At 40.9% G+C, this 22,499-nt stretch overlaps 1 protein-coding gene across 1 annotated transcript in view; it reads left to right on the forward strand.

Annotated features, from left to right (window-relative positions):
- The window catches only part of SI (sucrase-isomaltase), a 125,214-nt gene that overhangs the window by 26,009 nt on the left and 76,706 nt on the right, over window positions 1–22,499 (forward strand). Inside the window, exons 12-27 of the mRNA XM_083441793.1 lie at window positions 63–182; window positions 2,281–2,394; window positions 2,942–3,026; window positions 4,963–5,080; window positions 6,730–6,901; window positions 7,375–7,491; window positions 7,593–7,747; window positions 9,275–9,359; window positions 11,325–11,381; window positions 12,792–12,916; window positions 13,629–13,717; window positions 15,693–15,742; window positions 16,733–16,903; window positions 18,850–18,999; window positions 20,463–20,666; window positions 21,063–21,217. Coding sequence (XP_083297919.1) covers window positions 63–182; window positions 2,281–2,394; window positions 2,942–3,026; window positions 4,963–5,080; window positions 6,730–6,901; window positions 7,375–7,491; window positions 7,593–7,747; window positions 9,275–9,359; window positions 11,325–11,381; window positions 12,792–12,916; window positions 13,629–13,717; window positions 15,693–15,742; window positions 16,733–16,903; window positions 18,850–18,999; window positions 20,463–20,666; window positions 21,063–21,217 — 1,967 coding nt within the window. The remainder of the gene's footprint in view (window positions 1–62; window positions 183–2,280; window positions 2,395–2,941; window positions 3,027–4,962; window positions 5,081–6,729; window positions 6,902–7,374; window positions 7,492–7,592; window positions 7,748–9,274; window positions 9,360–11,324; window positions 11,382–12,791; window positions 12,917–13,628; window positions 13,718–15,692; window positions 15,743–16,732; window positions 16,904–18,849; window positions 19,000–20,462; window positions 20,667–21,062; window positions 21,218–22,499) is intronic.

Here is a 22,499-nt window from a genome sequence, read left to right on the forward strand (position 1 = left end):
TGGAAACTATTGATTCTGGACAGTTTGTAAGAGGATAATATTTTCTGTTCCTAATTTTTCAGGACCCTGCCATTTCTATTAATGGTCTCCGTAATAATACTCCATATATGGCCTATGAAAATGGTAATCAGATGAAAGTGTGGGTCAATGAATCAGATGGAGTGACTCCCCTTCTTGGAGAGGTAAGTAGCTGCTTTTACAAACTTGTAGCTTAATCCCCTTGGAGGTTCTTTCTTGTTGCGATTATTATTTAAATTCATATACCGCCTTCCATCCAAAGATCACAGGGCAGTTTACAGTATTGAAACAAAAAGATGCTAATAATAATAATAATAATCCCTCCCACACAGTTGACCATATTGAAATGAATGAGGATTTGGGAAGAGCAATAAAGGGCTAAACTCAAGTAAATGTCTGAGATGTTTCTATTCTTTCTTTGCAGACCTATGGCTTTGCTCACTAAAATAGTATCTAGACTGTCAGTTTAATCTATAATGTGTCCTTTCCCTGACTACTCTTAATATCTTTTCCCCAAAGAGTTTATTTTTCAGATAGTCCCTTTCATCCTATAATGTTACCAACATTTCCAGTGCCTGCATTCTTTATTATTTTTTAGCCTTCATGGGGAATATTGTTCTTTGCAGATTAAAGCGAGATACATATCTATATATTTTGGAAAGTTGCTTGTTTACTAGGCATTTGGACACTCTTCTGATACTGTAACCAAATTTTGCATAATAGTTCCAGAGATCAAGGAACAGGTTTTCTTCTATGTATTGATACAATTAGATGCTATGTTGAATCAAGATGGTGGAGGGAACCTTTCAAAACAACACTGATTCTTTTTGTTTTGTTTCTTAGAATTCATAGAGTACAAGGATGCTGCTAGTATCATTATAAATAAGCAAATAAGAGGAGTCTATATACGGTCACATCCACACAATAGCTTTAAAGCACATATAAAGAACATGGCTTCTCCCAAAGAATCATGGGGCCAGTAGTTTACCCCACACAAAGCTACAATTCCCAGAAACATTAGCAAATCATAGTTCCCAGGATTCTTTGGGAGAAAGTGAAGTGCTTTAAGTATTCCTTAAATGTATGGGACACGTGACCTTTGAGCGAAGGTCCTTTTGGAGCTGTCTTTTAGGAAATGGGGAAAACGAATAAAAATTGGTGAAAGAACACACACCTCCAACTCCTTTCCCTACACACTAATGATTTTGAGGTCATTCTGGTTTTGTTTTATAAGCAGGAGGGGTGTGTCCCTTGCAACATCCTGCACCATGGGTTGATCAGCAATGGTTCTCACATCTAAGCATCAGAAAAAGATTGCCTTTTGTTCAGTTACTCCTCATCTGAAAGATGAAAGACTTCATTTGTTTTGCTCTTAAGATTTTACACCCGTCTATGTTGGTTCCAGTTTATGGGCCGCTACAGAAGACCTATTTTTTGAGGGTTCATCCTGATTTGCTTGCACAAAGCTTATCTAGTGTTAGGTTATCTCTAGTTTGTATACAGCATTTATTCTCATTTGTTTGTGGGACAGTTATATGACCATGAACATTCACCCTGGTTTCCCTGTGAGGTGTTTGTCTTCCTATTAGTCATTCATTCATCTACATCTTTAAAGCTTTGCAAAGTTCAATAAAAGTCTGATTCTTTTATTGGCCTCAGTCCTGTATACCTGAAGGAGTGTCTCCACCCCCATCGTTCAGCCCGGACACTGAGGTCCAGCGCCGAGGGCCTTCTGGCGGTTCCTTCATTGTGAGAAGTGAGGTTACAGGGAACCAGACAGAGGGCCTTCTCGGTCGTGGCGCCCACCCTGTGGAACACCCTCCCTTCAGATGTGAAGGAAATAAGCAGCTATCCTATCTTTAAAAGACATCTGAAGGCAGCCCTGTTCAGGGAAGTTTTTAATATTTAACGCTGTACTGTTTTTAACACTTGATTGGGAGCCGCCCGGAGTGGCTGGGGAAACTCAGCCAGATGGGCGGGATATAAATAATAAATTATTATTATTATTATTATTATTATTATTATTATTATTATTATTAAACATTGGATCTGTTATGCTAGGGTGACAGAGCCCTTTCTTCCACTTCAGTTGCTCAAACCTTAAGTTCAGGCTTGTGTGTAGAGCCTTCTTGTGAAGACTGACAGGCTGGAGACACCATGTATTTTAAATTGCAGAAATGTTCCTTATGAATTATTTTCCCAAAGCTCCAAATCCATTTCAAATAGAGCTGTTCACTGTTGTATGCCATTTCTTATCTGCAGGTGTGGCCAGGATTAACAGTTTTCCCTGATTATTCGAATCCTGCTGCTGATGAATGGTGGACTAAGGAGTGCAGTGATTTTCACAATCAGGTCCCCTATGATGGACTGTGGATTGTAAGTACTGTACTATGCGTATAATGTGGACATTAATGTTTTGAGAAGGAATCCCATCTACCACTCAGTAAAGACAGCCTCTCAAAATTCTTCACTGTATATCTTCAACTTGCCCCTCCCCCACCATTGAGGGGCCCCGGCATCTTAAGTTTTATTTTCTTTCCAGAAGAAATTCTGTGTTGGCAGGCCTGCTGTCATTTTTATCCCAACCATAGCTTTATTTAAAGGTATCGTGGAGAAAATGGCAACTGTCACAAAAAAGAAGTAAAATCGCCCTCTTGCTTTTGAAGAGAGCTGTTTTTTTACATAAAATAAAAGATTACCGAATAGTTTTAAAGATTTCTTTGTTTCTCCAAATGTTTTCGGACCACAACTCCCCTCTTCCCTAACCATTGGCCATGCTGGCTGGGGGTGTTTGGATCTGCAGTCCTGCCACAGCTGCATGGCCAACCATTCCTCACTCCTGCTTAAAAAAAATCAGATAAATAAAGATGATGATTTAACAGATGCCATATACTCATGCATTTCTGCAAATATATCCTCCTAGGACATGAATGAAATATCCAACTTTGTCAAAGGATCAAAAAATGGCTGCCCAGTGAACAGCTTGAATTACCCTCCTTTTACTCCAAGTAAGTTCTTGTATGTAAATCCTAATGCAAAGGCCGGTTCGTCCCAGGATCAGTTGCCTTTTTGCTTATTTGGGTAATCAATGTTTGAGGAAGAAAACAAACAAATGGGGACTAGAGACTTAAATATATCGCTGAAATAAAATAAAAGATATACAAGAAAGTAAAATAAAACAAAACAGAAAAAGTAAATGAATCAAATAAATAAGTCCAGATCAGTCAGGTGATTGTTCTTGGTAGGCTTGCCATATGTCAGGAAAATTCCTGACATGTCCTGGTTTTGGGGTGTAAAAATGGTGTTGGGGGAATTGTGTCAAATCAGCAAAGTGTCAGGGAAAACCCGGATGCATGGCAATGCGATGGAATAAGCATTGAAAACAGCTCAAAAAGCTAAAAATCACTCCTTTTTTGATCCCCAAAAAGCCTCAACAAGTTTGGGGTCTTCCTAAAAAAACTGGTGGGTGTCAGGAATTAAATGTTTTGAAATATGACAACCCTAGCTCTTGGGCTTGGAATCACCCATGCTAGCCAGCCAGCCAGTAGGAGATGCAGTATTCCAGATCTCACCTGAAGTGTAGGGGCCTGTGCTGATGGACTGTTAGGTAAAGGTAAAGGGACCCCTGACCAGTAGGTCTAGTCGTGGCCGACTCTGGGGTTGCGGCGCTCATCTCACTTTACTGGCCGAGGGATTCGGTGTACAGCTTCCAGGTCATGTGGCCAGCATGACTAAGCCGCTTCTGGCAAACCACAGCAGCGCACAGAAACACCGTTTACCTTCCTGCCGGAGCAGTACCTATTCATCTACTTGCACTTTGATGTGCTTTTGAACTCCTAGGTGGGCAGGAACAGGGACTGAGCAACGGGAGCTCACCCCATCACGGGGATTCGAACTGACAACCTTCTGATCGGCAAGTCCTAGGCTCCTTGGTTTAACCCACAGCACCACCCGCATCCTGATGGACTGTTATCATGTTGCTAATACAGTATCAGTATTGATCTAACAGATCAGGTGTTTTAGGAATAAAAAATAAGAAGCAGAACTGGCAGCAAAATGATGTTGTATGGAGTGCTCCAGTTCAGGAAGCTAGCCATGGCTGCTTCTAAAATCACCCATTCCATTCACTCCACAGTTCCCTGCCCCTCCCAACAGTCAGTGAGCATTCTCTCTCTCTCTCTCTTCAATAGGTTTATTTGGGTTTTCAATTTTACAATCATAGAGAAAACAAAAAGACAATATCAAAAATCCCCTTTGACTTCCTCTCCTTTCTGTGGGTCCTTGGTTTACTTTTTCTCCTGCATCTTCTCTGTTAATCCAGTTCTATTAAATCTTCCCCACCTCCCAAAAACTTATACGGCAGCTAATTCTATTGAAAAGCAGTGGCTTTGAAAACGCTTTCAAATTTTTAGATGGTTTATAACAGGCATAGACAAACTTGGCCCTCCAGATGTTTTGGGACTACAACTCCCATCATCCCTAGCTGACAGGATCAGTGGTCAGGGATGATGGGAGTTGTAGTTCCAAAAACATCTGGAGGGCCGAGTTTGCCAATGCCTGGTTTATAATCTAATGATCTTGCATGTGGAACAAGAGGGAATAAACTGTGCCTTGGCGTGCTAGCATTCATTCCTGCTGTGATACATGTATTTTAATCTAAGTGCTAGAAGCTAATAGGTGGGTTATTGTGTGGTTTGTTGATTGCTAGGAGATTTAAGGAGGGGCAAAACTAATGGTGGGTTTTAGGCTCCAAAGCAAACCCTTTCCATAAAACAATAAAAGAGCCGGTATACATTATTGAATCTAGTGTGGCATATCCAAAGTGCACACACTTGTGACTTTTCTGAATGCAGCGAGTTCCATAAATATGACTAAGTCTTATTTCCTGAAATATTTGAGACAGAGATATACTTCAATGTAACTTGCTCTGCTTTTCTTCTACAGAGATTCTTGATCAAGTCATGTACTCAAAGACACTTTGCATGGATGCAGTGCAGGTTGCAGGCAAACACTATGATGTCCACAGCCTCTATGGATATTTCATGACTATAGCTACTGATAAGTAAGGAACCCACTGTTTTCTTCTTTAGCTCGCTTGTGATGGTTTGCAAAAAGGGTTTTTTATTTTATTTTGCAAGTACAGTGGTACCTCGGGTTACAGACGCTTCAGGTTACAGACTCCGCTAACCCAGAAATAGTACCTTGGGTTAAGAACTTTGCTTCAGGATGAGAAGAGAAATCGTGCAGCGGTGGCAGTGGGAGGCCCCATTAGCTAAAGTGGTACCTCAGGTTAAGAACAATTTCAGGACCTCTGGAACGAATTAAGTTCTTAACCCGAGGTGCCACTGTAATGGGTTTTGATTGAGAAGAATGCAGAATTATTGATGAAATGTTGAGTAAGTCGGAAAAAAGTATCCTATCCTACATTGTAAAGTAGAGTCACAGCTCAGATCTTGCGGTGGGGTGGGGGGCTTTTATGAAAAGTTCTGATTTATATTGGTAATCAAAGCTCAGTTAGATCAGCATCCCCAATCTGCTATACACAGGCTTTCTCTTCCACCCTGCAAAGTCTGGAGCACTCAAACCTGTCCCAGGGTTTGATTGTTAGATCATAGCTGGAAGCTTTGGTACAGAATAGAAGGAAAAGAGAGGAGTGGGATAACTTGCTGAGCCCCACGGCATATGAAGAAAGGCTTACACAAATAAATCCCTTATGTCTTACTTCCCTGAAGGGATGCTACAAAGCACCCCTCTTGATTCCAGTGGCCTGTACATATGGCTGATGTGATCTTCGGAGTACTCTAAGGGGTCGCCCAAACACGATGGGTAGCAGAAGACTATGTCTTCTAGCTGTTGCCCTTGGCAGTATGCATATCCACACCAAGTCAGGAGGAAACTTGCATTTAAAGGGAATGCTACAGATTAGATGTTTGAATAAATGAAGTCAAAATCTAGGGTTTCCCAAGCTTGGGTCTCCAGCTGTTTTTGGACTATAATTCCTATCAACCCTGACCATATTTGCTCTTCCACATTCCTCAGAATGCCACAGATAATATCCTTTAAAAAATAAAGAAGAAAAATTACATCTAGCTATACCATACTCAATATATGCATAAACACCACTTTGTTTTACATTGATTCCTGCATGCAATAAATGGTGTGCACTTTAGTCTGAGCACCTCTTTAGATCGTATCCTTCTGTCTCATAATGGTTTTTGCAGCACATAATTTTCTTCATTAGCATTATGTCCCATATTTTCCTTTTCCACTGGTCCATCGTTGGTAAACAGCCTATGCCCCTATATTTTTGCCTCACAAGGAACTCGTAAGATGAAACTCCACACAGGGTTAGCCTGTTGTAGCTGACTTAAGGCTCACGGCCTGCTCCCTGTCCGAGTGGAGAAACATGCAGACTGAACTGCCATAAGAAGCCAGTGTTGGCACCCTCCACCATCAGCTGCACTGGTCTTATGGACCATATCTACAGCCCCATCCCTGTAACTGATAAAAAATCTCATGGATAAGTGATGGGGGACAAAATAACAATCTCTGATTGTACAGTTCTGTCCTAGAACTGATTGGGATGGCAATATTTCTGAAGGCATCAGTGAAGTAGCATATGATCTGAGAGACATGACCCAGAATGCAGTACTTTCAAGTTAGCAGAAGTCCACCTTCTGCTCTAATGTTACAAATTTGTTTCGTTTTCAGTGCTCTCCAGAAAGTTTTCCCTGGGCAGAGAAGCTTCCTTCTTTCACGATCGACTTTTGCTGGGTCTGGAAAACTCACAGGACATTGGCTGGGAGATAATTTTGCTACCTGGAATGATATTAAATGGTCCATACAAGGAATTTTGGAATTTGGTCTCTTTGGATACCCTTATGTAAGATACTTTAACTCTTCTTCTTCTTCTTCTTCTTCTTCTTCTTCTTCTTCTTCTTGATTCAGGGACGATATCTTTCAAATAATTCAAATAATTCAGTAGCAATATTATAGGATGGCTTGGTAGAATATATCTTCATTTCTGAAATTTTGGATAAATTAGTATTACCAACCAGCTCAAAAATATATGCAAACAATTCAATCAATCATAATAGTCTTAAGACTGAACACCTTACAAGTGTTTTGACTTTGGTCCTTAGGTAAGGTAAGGCCACCCCCAATATAAACCTTCCTTCTGCAGGTTTATAAATGTATTAAATAAATGGAATGAAATAGTGAACTAAATCAAAACTGAGGATTTCAAGATCCCTGCTTACCTTAGTACAAAGTTAGGAATATATACCTAGGCATGTAGATCTAATTCTAAAGTCATTCCATGTTTCAGCGCTTTTCTTATGTGTACATAACTTTCAGATTGGAGCAGATATCTGTGGGTTCTCTTATGATGTTGACGAAGAACTCTGCCGGCGGTGGTATCAACTTGGAGCGTTTTACCCGTTTTCTCGGAGTCACAATGAAGAAATACGCAATGTAGGTCTCCTTTAAAAAAACAAGCAAGCAAACAGATCCCGTTTTTAGTGGCTTAAATTCTCCTTCTTTGTGTCAATAACTATTGTAACATTCCCTTACAGCATAAAGACCCTGCGTTTTGGGGGAAGAACTCTCTTTTGATGAACACAACCAGACACTACCTGAACATACGCTACACTTTGCTACCGTATCTCTATACCCTCTTTTACAGAGCACATTCCCGGGGAGATACAGTTTCAAGACCTGTTCAGCATGAGTAAGTCCCTTGTTTTCCCTCTGAAGAAAAAATGGTTTGTGAAGGGGAGTGACCTTCAATGTTCCTTCTTTTTATGATCCAGAATAAAATAAGATGCATTTCCATTATTCTGTTTTAAATCCAGGGGGTGGTATTCAGCTAAAGTAGACCTATTGAAATTAATGGACCTAACTTAGTCATGTTTCTTTATTTTCATTCGATAGACTCCCGGAATTCCTAGAATTATTTTTAATGTTAAAGATTATTCACAATGTTAAATTCTTTAGAAGTCTCGGTACACAGAGAAGAGAACTGTTGTTGTTGTTAATTTAATTAATTTCTATACTGCCCTATACCTGAAGGTCTCAGGGCAGTTCATATAAAATATCATTTACATAAAATCAAAACAAAAACAGCAACCCAATAACACCCCCGCAAAAGAGCCAGCATTTAAAAAAGGGTTTAGGGTGTAGATCAAGTCAGGCAAAGGCCTGGTTTAAAAGGAACGGTTTCACCCGGCACCTAAAGTTGTATAGTAAAGGTGCCAGGCGAACGTCCCTGGGGAGAGCATTCTACAGACGGGGAGCCACTGCAGAGAAGCCCCTGTTCTTGTGTTGCCACCCTCCTGACCTCTCGAGGAGGTGGCACACGAAGAAGGATTACTGAATATGTATAGTTATTGTAAACCACATTGATTTTTTAAAAAATAAATAAATAAATTGGGGGTTACAATATTTTTTTATAAATGAATCTAAGCAATATGAAGTCAAGCTGGACAGCAGAAGGAGCACTAACAAGCCTCTCGTCTATGCTGAAATAAAATAATGTGCAGAGGTTGATTGCAATGTTGCATGTTTTCAGTTTAAAATATTTTGGGTTGCACACTATGGTCTCCTATTCTGAAGTTCCATTAATGCAAAGAGTGACCCATTAGTGTATGGATTGGTATCTTTTATTTTTAATCATAAGTTACAGTGGGACATACAATGGAAAATGGTTCATATATTTCTTCTATAAATAATTTGGTGACTGGCCAGGAAACCCATGCATTTCCCCCTGAGCTTTGTGGGTGAAAAGTAGGCATATTTTTTGGACAAGGGGGAAGGAATTAAAGGTATGCATTTTACATGTATATTGCAAGTGGGACTGCCAAATTCTGAGATGCCTTCATCTGATAAAACTGTACTCCATTACAAGGGTGTCATATTAAATTATGAGAAGTACAGAAGCGTGTTTCTTGTCATCAGTGGAATTCAAAAATATGCCAATATATTCTAAACTTCCGAGTTTGAAGTTTTGCCATTTTTTTGCCACAGATTTCAGAATTAAGTTGTTAATTGTAAAAGTGCCTGAAATTCCCTAAGAGGTGTACAGATTCACAGGTTCACAATCTGATGCATACAATGCTAAAGGAAAAAGGAACGAGGAGGGGAGAAGGAAAGAAGGAAGGAAGGAAGACAGGACATTCAGATGCCACTAAACCGTGAAGTGTAACACAATAAGTTTTCTGTCAACAAATATAATATTAACATTGTCTTCTTCACTTAGATTCTATGCAGATCCAGCCACCTGGGCTATTGACAGGCAGTTCCTGTGGGGGCCGGGTCTTCTTATTACTCCAGTCCTGGATGCGGTATGTCTAATTTTAATAACCTGCAAGCTAGCCACCTTTAAAATTTGCTTTTTTAAAGAAAGTTAAAAGAAAAAAAAAAGAAAGTGAACCCCCCCATGCTTAAGATACTAGGCATGGACAGGCAGCCTCAGGCAGACACCAGCACACAGCAGCAAGAATATATGTATGAGGGGAATAATACAGGTACAGAAGTCTTTTTTGAGGGACGGATAGTCAGCAATGAAAAAAAGAGTAACATATTCACTGGAGTCACGGAACAAACCTTGTCATATGGGGTAGATTGCAGTGAGCGAGGGGAAAATAAAAATATTATTTGAAATAAATAATGTTCACTGTGATTATCAGAACCATAACTGTCATAATAATAGTAATAATGCTGAATAATAAGAAAATTATTAAGGCTAGCTGATATGCCCACAATATTTGGCTGGCTGACCTGTTAATAACAACAGATAACATGAAATTGTGTAACCTCACTTAGGCTACGTCACACAAGCTGGCTGCTTCTTGTTTGTAGTTAGCAATTGGATATAATGATAATAATATTAATAAGAATTACCAATAAGAAGAAAATTAAATTATTCACCACACAATTAGACTGTTGTATTGCTTGCTATCTGGTGCCTGTTTAGCAGTTGGAAGTACAGTATTAATAATCAGAAAACAGCTATACTGTAATAATGTACTGGACTGTGTACAATATACTCAGAAGACATACAAATGCATAACAAAATATGAATAAAGACAGAAATAGAAAGCCGAACACAGCTATAAATAAACCTTACATAAAACAGAGCCAAAATGGGAGTGGGTGGGAATGCTAAAACAAAGGTAACAAACATTTTATTAAAAACGATAAAGATTGGACTGGAATGGATTGGGAAAGGATAGAAAACAAACACAAGCTCAGCAAATGCCACCTAACACTTTATAAGAGAAGTGATTTTTAAGAAGAGTTCTGCATTTTAAGGATTTGCCACCTTCTCCCCAAGTGCTGTGATTGGAGAGTGTTGAGTGTAGTAAGATCATTCAAACTGTCCTCCCCACTCTCCCCTCCCTAAGGTGTTCCTTATATGCTGCCATAACTTAATAATTGCAACAGTTTGGACACAGTCTGGTTTTCTGATGCACTGTTTTGTGCTACAGATTTGCTCAAATCAGACCACTCTGTGGTGACTTGTAATTCCTTCAGCCCAGTTGGGACTGGGCAGAAATGGGCCTGAATCAGCCCAATTCTGTTTTCATTTTGGCCAAATCTTGAATATAGCCCTACCATGTAATCCTATATGCACTTATCTGGGCATAGGGATTAAGGAGAAATGTATTGGTTCTAAAACGAGAACTTCCTGATTTGCTAAGTAAGCTTTGCAGAATCTCTGAATGTTGCTGAATCAGTCCCAGCAAGCATAACAAATGGGCACAGACGATGGGAGTTTTGGTTCAGCTACATCTGAAGCACCAAAGGTTCCCTACGCTTGCAAAAAATGAACCAAAAATGCATTTATCATTTAAAATTTGAACTTTCTCAAGCATTCTTTTCATTGGCAGTAGGTGGTGACTGGTTATCGGTTTTGATCCACTTACATGGTCTTGTTTGGTCTTCTTGTTTTTCCTGCATTAATGTGCTGGCATTTGCTGACTGGTGTTTTATTTTGAATATGGATGAAAATAATTCTGACTGATTATTTAGCTGTTTCACAGGTCCTGTAGCTAGAAAGAAATCCAGTAGGATACTCACCTACCCAAGTCACAGTGAAATGAATGGGGCAACAGCTCCGAGGCATTTTTGCTGAGGCTTGTACAGGAGACTTTTCTGATGAACTTCAATTCCCTTATGGCAAATATTTTTAAAAATTCTATTCTGTAATTTTATTATTATGGAATTACTGTTACCTATGAATTTTGTCTCATCCCATCAGCTTGACTTCACTTGACAAGTGAAATTCTTGCTTATTTAAATTTCAGGGTACAGATATAGTGACTGCATACATGCCTGATGCTGCCTGGTATGATTATGAGACAGTAAGTATATAACTTTTTGTTTTCTTTTAGAAAAAAAGGGAAATGTTCTGCATAAATTTCCATGTGTGCTGATTCAGACTAAACCCTGATGGTGTCACCCGACACTCCTGTTCTGCTAGGTCAGCTCCCCTTTAGGGAGAGTCTGCTTTGCGGGCAGGAACCAACCCTGGAGTGGGTGGAGGTAAGCCACCCACGTCAGCTGGGTTCCCGGTTGCAGCTCCTTCAGCCCAACCAATTGGGCTTGCTTACAGGCATGGCTCCACCCACTTAAATGTTGGCGCAGCTGGAGATGCTGCCCCTTCTGCTTCCAGTCATCAGATCTCCCAGCCCACCCACCTTCTTTTTCGTGGTTCAACTATGACCTTGCTATTACTTATGTCGGTTGCCTGGTTGTTGGGGCCGGGTAGGAATTTTTCCACTTGGCCCAGGCTTCCTCAACCTCAGCCCTCCAGGTGTTTTTAGCCTACAACTCCCATGATCCCTAGCTAGCAGAACCAGTGGTCAGGGATAATAGGAATTGTAGTCTCAAAACATCTGGAAAGCCGAGGTTGAGGAAGCCTGATCTAGCCACTTGGTTTTTTGCCTACCTTGTAGCAATCGTCACAACTTTGTGAGGCTAGCCATTGGGAAAGCCTTTTATGGGAGGGGAGATTGTTGCCTCCGCCTGCCCCTCCATGGTAAGGGTTCCAGGGGTGTGGTCCCTCTCCGAAGCGTGGGCGTGGACTGGGGCTATGGCACATCCCCAACGGTGACCCGGGGTGTGTGTGCTCATTTGATGTACATCAAAGGGCTCCACCCCTCCGGTGGTTAACCCTTCAAAGAGACTTCCTGCGGGCATACAGGGGTCAGGTTATAGTCTTGCTTCACCCAATTGCCTAAGCCAGTACCACTCACATCTGTAACCAATAAAGTTGTGGCCTTATGTATCCCATTAACCCAGTATATTTTATTTCCGGGGAAGCTGGGGGGGGTCCAGGTCCTTGCCACGCAAGTCAACTGATTTGCACAAGTGGACTTAAACGTCTCTTCTTTGCAGCTCCTTGTGAGCCCTCAAAATCAGCTTTAGAAGGATGCATAAGATTTTGGGGGTGCACTGGGGAAAAGAGGAAATGAAATTCCCTTGGTGCTGTTTTGGTGCTCTGGTGCCTTGGCTTCTAAAAGTTGTTGTATAATTGGATGACCAGCATTTGTAACGAGTAGGGAAATATGGTGTTAAGAAGTTGTTTTCAGCATTCAGCTTTCATAATCTTTTAGTAAATAAATTATTTTTATTATACACTTTCTTGAGATTCTACAAGGAGATTGCAAGTTTTGATATAAGACTTTGGATAGAAGTTATGGATATTGTACGTATCTAACTTATGAATATTGTAAATATCTACTGTGTCCTCCATTTTTCTTAAATATTAGGGCGTAGTATTTCCTTTGAGGAAGCAAACGGTTCAGCTGAGTCTCCCGGCAGACAAAATAGGACTTCACCTCAGAGGAGGCTACATCTTCCCTACTCAACAACCAGCTAACACAACTGTTTACAGGTACTGATGGCTAGGTTGGGAGCCATTAATTTAATCTTCCATGACTTCTATGATTGTAGACCATGGAGTGGAGTTTTCTGAAAGCTATTGTTTCATCTTATTGAGGAACAAGTACAGTAGAATTCATTGGGGTCCATTTCTCCTTCTGTGGATGTGAAATGACCCACAGTAGCCGGCCGACTAAGGTCTCATTCTAGGAGGAATGCCTTACTTATTTACTCAGAAATAACCACCCATGATTTGGGTCGGAGATAGGGTGGTAATTTTTGGTGAAATGGACATCTCTGCATTTGTCTCGTTTAATGACGTATGTGGAAACACATACATGTTTTTGCAAAATGATTGTACAATAAGTGTCCCTTGCTCCACCTAAGTTTACTTAGCATTACAACCCAAAGCTTCTCACATGAGGTAACCTTGTCATGAGCCCATATGTTCTCAGCTGCTCTGTGATTGGAACAAATGAATGGCTCTACAATGCTACAATGAATGGGGGCACTTATTTGGTTTAGCATCTAGATTAAGTTTTCTTCTTACCCAGGACGTTATCAATGTCTGTGACGATGAATGAAATGTTCATATTCACATTCATTACAGTGTAGACAGTAGATCAGTGATGATGTCCACATTCTAATAATGACAACTTGTCAAGCTGTAATCCTTGAGCTTTTGTGAACCCTGTAAAACATAGCCATGTGTTGTTTTTTAATAGCCGTTCAAAACCTATGGGACTTATAATTGCCTTGGATGATGCCGGGAAAGCAATTGGAGAATTATTCTGGGATGATGGAGTAACCAGAGGTAAGCCCACTAATGTAAGAATAATGGAAGTGATAATTGTATAAAAGCCAGATGTCTGCAGATGGCCTCTTCAAATTCTCCATCTTATCTGTGGGCAGAGAAACTTAGAAGTTCTGGGAACAGTATTTTGAAGCATGCTTTGTATTTCAAAGAAATGGGATGGAGTTCAATGTTGCATTATGATTCAATGTTCCCTTTGTGGCAGCATTGCAGTTTGGCAGATGGAGTGATCCCTCCTGTCCTCCCCTTGTGTACTGCTGTGTGGGTCCCCCTGGTCCCCCAGTTTTGGGGGGTACACAGGGGGAAGAGGGGGAGAGAAAGCCACATTGCAGAAGCAGAAGTCATTGTGAAATGACTGATGGGGCTCATAAGGTGAATACTGCCCATGGCCAATATTTATAGCATAGGAAAAGTTGGCTTCTACATTCTCCCTTCTCAACAGCCTCTTTCTTCTCCAGACAGAGGAACAAAAGAACCTACCTTACACAGAGTCAGACTATTGATCTGTCTTGCCTAGTGCTGTCCACACTGAATGACAGCAGCTTTCCAGGATTTCAGACAAGGGGACATCCTTATCCCTACTTGCCAGGGAATTGAACCTGGAACCTTTCTTACGTGCAAAGCAGATGCTCTCTCACTCAGTTTACAACCCTTGTTTTTTATAACTTGTAAACACGCTCCCTTTTATAGTTATATGCGAAATTGTTGGCAATCCTCCCTCCAAGCTGATTAAGATTTGGTTGGATCACATGGGAACTAGAGTTGCCTGGAGTGTTTCCTGTAGTTGTCCCAGTCTTATTAAAAATTTGTGAAAAATACCTTAAAAGTGCATTAGCTCAATATCCATATTAGAGTTCTTGTATCTGATTGGAAGCTCTAGATCAGGACTGTACTTTTTTCTATGCTGGGGCAATTTCTTCAGCTGCACTTGAACACACACAACCACACACACTTGTTAACAGATGTTAGTGTAGGAAAAGAACCCTTGTAACACTGATTCTCTGGGACTGAAATGTAGTGCGACTCCAAACGTTGTGTATGCCTTTGACAGGCATACCGTTTATTAAGCTTTCTTTCTCCATAATGCCATGTTGTTTTGCAATTTTGAACTTTGAAAGTATGAGAGTGGGAGTGAAATGTCACAAGTGCAGTGAATCCCATGCGTAAAGCTCAGGATATTAGAATGTCAGAGTAAATTGTAAATTATTCAACACACACTTTCCCCTTATTTTCCTCCTCGGAGCAGTGACTGCGTCTGTGCTGAGGTGGAGTTGCAAATTGGACAGATGTATTATTATTTTTTAAAAAGGCCTTGGCCTCTTCTCGTGTCTTTTAACAGCACCTTGATCCAAGCAAATCTGAAAGTTTGGTGAACAGCAAACTGATGTTAAAAACCACAGCTGCGGGTTAAAAACTGACAACTCTAGTGAGCCTTAACATATGATTCACAAAGATAATTTGCAGATCTGTACCAGTGCTCATTATGCTTCTGTTCTTGATGTGTAGTGGCAGCAGCTGTACTGCCTTCATGGCATGGTCATTGCCTTTTGTTCCACTCCTGGTCTGATTTTGGAGGGAAGAGAGCTCCTTGGGAGGGCAAGGCAGCCAGAACCATCACTGATAATTGGCAAGGTGGCGGGGGGGGGGGGTAACATCCTCAGTAAATTAGCAATTTGAATCACTTTGCATTTAAAGAAAAAAAATCTAACAGATTCACGCCTTTGAAACAACATGCAAACCAAAAGACTTTTTATTTAGTTATTACATGATTTGCATTTCAGATGTCTTCCAGCAGGAACGGCAAATGTTGAGAAGTTGATACTTGATTCCCCCCCCCCCCCGCCCCGTACAAAAAAACCACACCTACAAACAGTTCTGCAGAGTAATTTACCTCATGTTGTGGTTAATATGAATTAATAAATCTTTGTTTTGTGACACAATGGTTAAAAATTGTACATTCTTTCCCCTGTTTTAGATACAGTGAAAAGTGGACACTATCTCTTATATCAATTTAATGTCACCAATGTAAGTATATTTTCAATATCATTAGAGATGTGATGACATTGCTCCCAAAATTGTCCTGAATGGGGTTTGGATCTGGTGTGCTTTCCACTATCTTAACTTACGTTGGCCTAATTGACTTTGGCTTCCAGTGGTTGGCTGGAATATAAGGACCTAAGTTGTTCAGGGCTTTGTATATCAGCACAGAAATCTTGAACTTGACCCAGTTATCTATTTTACTACAGTCCTAGACTGTAGCAATTTATCAGTACATACATTTGGTTGAATTTAGAATGTAGAATGTAGAATGTAGAATATAGAATGGAGAAGAGCTGATTGGAAGACGCAGCACTCTGAAGTGTTAGACTGCTTCGGATTCATGACAAGCCAGGATGTGCATTTTCACCTTGGTTGGAAATAGACAGAGAATTTATTATAATATTATTACTATTGATTTATTAATTGCCTTCTAAGCCACTGTTTCAAGGCTCAAACTTTTTTGATAATCACTGTGAAATGTGCCATCATTATTATAATTTTTTTAATGTTTCAGCTGGGAAACACTACTTTAGAGAAAATCCTAGAGAAATCAGTTTTGTTCTCTTTTCCTAACATGAAATCAGTGCTACTTACACAGGAGTACTAAACATATGTTCTCCGTTCGTAAGGCAGCAATCCTATAAACACTTATCTGACCGTATGTCCCATTCAACTCAATAGGGTTGACCTCTGAGGCATGCAGTCTAAATTGCATTGATTTCCTTGTGTAAGCTCTAGTGAACCACTTATTTTATAACAGCTAGATTTCAACTGCAGTTTCCCCCAAAATTTGTCAAACATATCATATTTAAAATCAGCAAAATGAAAATGATGACTCGGTGTTCGTTTCTATGTTGCAGGACTTACTTTGGCCTTAAGATTACTCACAGAAAGCCACAGAAATTCATAACTATAGTCGTTCTTGGTTGCAAGATTTCTGTAACAATATTGTCTGCATACCTTTTGTTTTTTCAGAATGTCTTATATATGACAGTGGCACAGAATGGCTATACAGATTCAAATACTTTAATATTTGATGAACTTAGAATCCTTGGATTGCCCTATAATGCCACAGGAGTGACAGTTACTTCAAATGGTGTGGTTCAGAATAAGAATCTCCAAGTCACTTACAGTGCTGCAGATAAGGTAAATAGTAAAAGGAGCACCAACCATTGCTATACAGTGGTACCTCAGGTTAAGTACTTAATTCGTTCTGGAGGTCCATACTTAACCTGAAACTGCTCTTAACCTGAAGCACCACTTTAGCTAATGGGGCCTCCCGCTGCCACTGTGCGGCTGGAGCACGATTTCTGTTCTTATTTTGAAGCAAAGTTCTTAACCTGAGGTACTATTTCTGTGTTAGTGGAGTCTGTAACCTGAAGCATATGTAACCTGAAGCGTATGTAACCCGAAGTACGTATGTCAGGCATGTCCAACCTCAAGTAGGCTGCAATATATTATTCAGCAGGGGTCACCAACCTAAGGCCCAAGGGCCACAAGCAGCCCACGGGGGTCGTTTAACCAGCCCCTGAGCTGCCCCTGAACTATGCCGCCTACTCAGCGAGTCTCTGCACACTGCACTAAACCCACTTGCACTGTGCTAAACCCACTGACCCACTTCCTTCATTTCTTCTGTGATGTGTAATTATAAATTGCCACATTCTTAGCATCAGTGGATCCACATCAGGCATAGGCAAGCTCAGCCCTCCAGATGTTTTGGGACTACAACTCCCATCATCCTTAGCTAACAAGACCAGTGGTCAGGGATGGTGGGAATTGTAGTCCCAAAACATCTGGAGGGCCAAATTTGCCTATTCCTGATCCACATCATTGGCTGCTGCTAAGCAGTAGGGAACTCATGAAGAAGAAGAAGAAGAAGAAGAAGAAGAAGAAAAGGAAGAAGAGTTTGGACTTGATATCCCACCTTTCATTCCCCTTAAGGAGTCTCAAAGTGGCTAACAATCTCCATTCCCTTCCTCCCCCACAACAAACACTCTGTGAGGTGAGTGGGGCTGAGAGATTTCAGAGAAGTGTGACTGGCCCAAGGTCACTCAGCAGCTGCATGTGGAAGAGCGGGGAATTGAACCCGGATCACCAGATTACGAGTCTACCGCTCTTAACCACTACACCACACTGGCTCTCATTCTTATACAATTCTAGAGCGTTAACTTTTATAAGCACCCCATATGCAGCCATGCCCCACCATACTAGCTGTTCCTGGGTCACATGGTCTTTCCACAAATGCCTGCTGGATAGGAGTCCTTCAAAGAGTTCTGCACCTCTGTGGATGCAGATCGGTCACTTAAAACCTGTTTCAAAGGTGGGGGGAATCTATTGGCCCTCTTGTTGCAGTCATAAATAGTTAGCACATGTGCATACATCATGCGCCATTTGGATGGAGATTGGTCTTCTGAATAATAAGAGTCAGGCATCTATTGCACAGTCATTAATCTCAAGGCAGCTTCCCACTTAAGAATTTGCACTCAAATGCAAATGGCAGTTGTTCCCCCAGGTTTACAACCCTTAACTATTACCTCTGCTTTGTCCCTTGCTGTGTCTTACACCTTGATCTGCTTCCCACAATGCCTCTCTTTGTGTGCTGAACTTTAGATTGTAACCCCCATAAAACAGGGTCCTCACCTTTGCCACTTGTAAAGTATCAGGCACAACAAATATGTGATAGATATATTCCAGTCTGTATCTATAGTGGATTTAAATCCGTACAGACTAGAATATACTGTGTTTTCCCGTGTATAAGACGCCCCCTATTTTTGGGGACTCAAAATTAAGAAAATGCACTATGTACTATCCGTGTATAAGACGACCTCTTATTTTTAACTTCAAAAATACCATATCTATTCTTTCTATCTCTCTGCCTATCATCTATCTATCTATCATCTCTATCATCTATCTGATGTTTTCATTTTTTAATAGCTTTGGGATATTTCATGGGAAGCAATTCATAAATGAAATGAAATGAAATGAAATGAAATAAATAAATAAATAAATAAATAAATAAATAAATAAATAAATAAATACAGATTTTATGCATGTGGCATTTACAACTTGGATTTTACTCTTCATTTTTGTAGGTTGCCACCATAACAAACCTTCAGCTTAAACTGGGAGAAGATCACAGAGTCTCCTGGGAACAGGTCTTCAGTGACAGTAACAGATTTGATTGTCATTTTGAGCCAGATGCAACAAAAGAAAAATGTGAGGCTCTTGGCTGTACCTGGAGTGTAAGTAACACACATACATTTTAACCCCCTATATGCTTTTGATGCTTAGGGGTGTGTTGGCCATGAGCACAGCACACTGGTCTCAATCCCTTCCCTTTTACTCACAGTCATGGATGTGAGAGAAGATGCCTCTTCAGACATCAAGTATGCCTGTCCCTCTTGTTCTTTCTCAATATCTTGCTGCATTTTTCTTGAAACTTATTTGGTACTGTTTTTAAAAAGATAAGCATTTCAGTGCAATGGTGGAGGCTTGGTAAATAAATGTAGAAAGTGGGTTTGGCAACAAAATGTTTCAGTGTATCCACCATTTTAAAAGGAGCGCTCCTGTTCAGGGTTCCAAGAAGTCATTCCTTCCAAGCAGGGCATTCTTCTCTTTGTCCATTCTGCTCTATTTCTTCCCCTAACCCCAATAGCGTTATTCAACATTCCATGGTTAGCAGGCACGCTCAGTCCCCATCAGGTTATTGCTGTTGTTTGGTAGCTTCTTGTCTCTTCAGTTTAGTTTCCCTCTTGTTTCCAGATTGCCCAGTTTTGGCTACAGCCCCGGTAGCACTCGCCACCCTGTTGCTATTGGAAGTGCTGCTGCTGATGTTTCCTGCCCTTGCAAATATCCTCAGACCCTGTTCACGCGGCACTGTAACCACTGCAGCCAAGTTATATTTGGCTGAGATCCAGCTAAAGTTTTGCTTACTGGATTCCTCTTCGCTTAAGTGTGTGCTTAAGGGACACAGGTGGTGCTGTGGGTTAAACCACAGAGCCTAGGACTTGCTGATCAGAAGGTCGGCGGTTCGAATCCCCGCGACGGGGTGAGCTCCTGTTGCTCGGTCCCAGCTCCTGCCAACCTAGCAGTTCGAAAGTATGTCAAAGTGCAAGTAGATAAATAGGTACCGCTCTGGCGGGAAGGTAAACGGCATTTCCGTGCGCTGCTCTGGTTCTCCAGAAGCAGCTTAGTCATGCTGGCCACATGACCTGGAAGCTGTATGCCGGCTCCCTCGGCCAATAAAGCGAGATGAGCACCGCAACCCCAGAGTCGTTCGGGACTGGACCTAATGGTCAGGGGTCTCTTTACCTTTAACTCTCCCTACTGAGAGGGATCCAATGGATTTCTTTCTGTTCACACCTCTGCTGCAGGCGTCTTAGAATCTGCCATATAATTTCTCTACTGGGGCATAGTGGCTATGGGTTGAAACTCAGGGAGGCAAATGGTAAGACTCCTCCGGTGGGAGCCATAGAATCTGCAGACCTGGTCAAAATAGACTTGGTGAGCCATTTAACACCAACAAAGGGTTCTTAACAAATGAAAATAGGATTTGTTGCTGGAATTCATGGGGAGTATGGCTTCCAGTACTTCCTGGTTCAACAAATCTGGAGCTAATGAAAATATCATCTTCCATTCACCTCATTGGAAAGCCTGCTCTTGACCATCTAAGCCTTATATACAAGAAGGTCTTTTCTCTCAACAGCCAGCTGTTGAACCTGTCCCATTCTGCTACTACCCATCCAACGATGGTTATACTGTTGAAGAAATTCAGTACACACCTTCCGGTTTAACGGTAAACCTTGGCAGAGGCAATGGACCTGTTAGACGCCCAAGAGTTTCTGTCACACCCATTGACACACTTCGCTTGGAGGTGAAATACCATGAGAACGACATGCTTCAATTTAAGGTAAATTCGAGGCAAATACTGCAGCTAGTTATCTTGAAACAATCCGCCTGTGACTTTCGCATCAATCGCAAAAGCTTTTTGATTCATACTACTAGTTATAGCCTGGCAAAGCAGTTGTAACCTTGCTGGTTCCAAAATATGAAAGAGGAAATATATTCCGAAATGTTGCTGATGGCGCTACCCATCAAGGATTTTGAATCGCGTGCAGCTGTTCATCTGGCCCTAACAACATTTCTCCTTTGCCCCGAAAAAGCAAAAGGAAGATTCTGTTGTTTTTAAAGAGATTTCCTATTATTAATGGGGCAGGGTGGGGGATGGACAGGAAGATTCCAGCCTTGCGATCTATGTTCTGCAACATCTTTGTTCTAAGGAAGCAATACCCATTCCTCCTTGCAGATTTATGATTACAGTAACAAAAGGTACGAAGTCCCAGTGCCACTGAACGTCCCCAGCACACCTGCAAGCACCTATGAGAAACGCCTCTATGATGTGGCAGTTCAGAACAATCCATTTGGTATTCAAATTAGGCGCAGAAGCACTGGAACAGTCATGTAAGTGGATGGTTTACAACTGGGCAATGAATAGAACAAGTGTGAAAACAAACCAAGTTGTTCCCCAAGTTACTACAAAGTTCATGGGGTGGGATGTGGTTGTTGTTGTTGTTTTGCTTCTTTTCTCAAATGGCACTTACACAGATGGTCTTATTTTTACTTGCAGTGTATTTCTGCAATCACATGATTCTGCAAAAATTAGCACACGGCAGTTATATTTATTTAAGAAACTTCCCTACTGATTTTTATTATTATTATTATTTGCTTCTTAGCTAGCTCTGAGTATTTCACTTTCATCTATCCAATCGTCCACCATTTTATCTTACATGCTTATTTTTCACTGACTGACCTTTGAAAGGGTATGAACAAGCCACTTTATACAACTTTATTATCACGGCAACTAGCATGAACTATGAATATCATTCTTAAAACTGAATTTAGAAGGAGAGAGAATCAGGTGGATTGTCGCGTCCGATCCTCCTGTGTCAATTCTCAAGGAAGTAAACAATATTAAAATACATATGAAAACCTTAGAATGTAAGCAAAAATGCAACCAAAAGACTAGGAGAGAGCTAAAATTATAAAACTATAAAATTATAACATACTGAGATATACCGTCAGGCAAAGGCCTGACAGGATAAATGTGCTCCTAAAAGATCCCTAAATGTACGGTAATTAATGTCAGTGCTTCCTTTAGCTGAAAGGAAAGGTGTCTCCATCATATGGGCACCACTACAGAAGAGACTTTCCCTCTAGTGAAATCAGAAAGTGCTTTTCTATGGAGACACATAGCAGAGAGATTTAGGCTGGATCTTAAGCCTCTTCAGCATTGTCATGTGATCTTGCAACTCAATGTAGACCACTGTTCTAGAGGCATGTTTTCTCTTTGCCAGGGTAAAGCAGAGCCCTTCTGCTGAATCTGGTGTAATTTGGATCTGGTGTGACTTTGCTCCATTTTAACTTACACCAGCTTGCTTTACCCCCAGCTTCTTGTGTACAGGTTTGCTCCCTTAAAGGAGCACAATTAACAGATTTGTCAATCCCCAGGCCAGAGGAAGACTGCTATGCATATTTGTTAGGATGTGACTTAATGCTTGCCACACCATTTTAAAGTCTAACTTTAGGCCCATGTCACCCTGGCTGCGGAAGGCAGAATATGGTGGAAAGTTGGGAGATTTAAAATGGCGATTGGTCATGGGGATCCATGGGGTTGGTGGAGAATAGAGATGAGGGTTTAGATAAAGTTGGAAAAGTCTGCAAGGATCACATAATAGATTTCAGT

The sequence above is a fragment of the Podarcis tiliguerta genome, assembly GCF_965153285.1.
Source record: "Podarcis tiliguerta genome assembly, chromosome: 5".
Taxonomy (NCBI): Eukaryota; Metazoa; Chordata; class Lepidosauria; order Squamata; family Lacertidae; genus Podarcis; species Podarcis tiliguerta.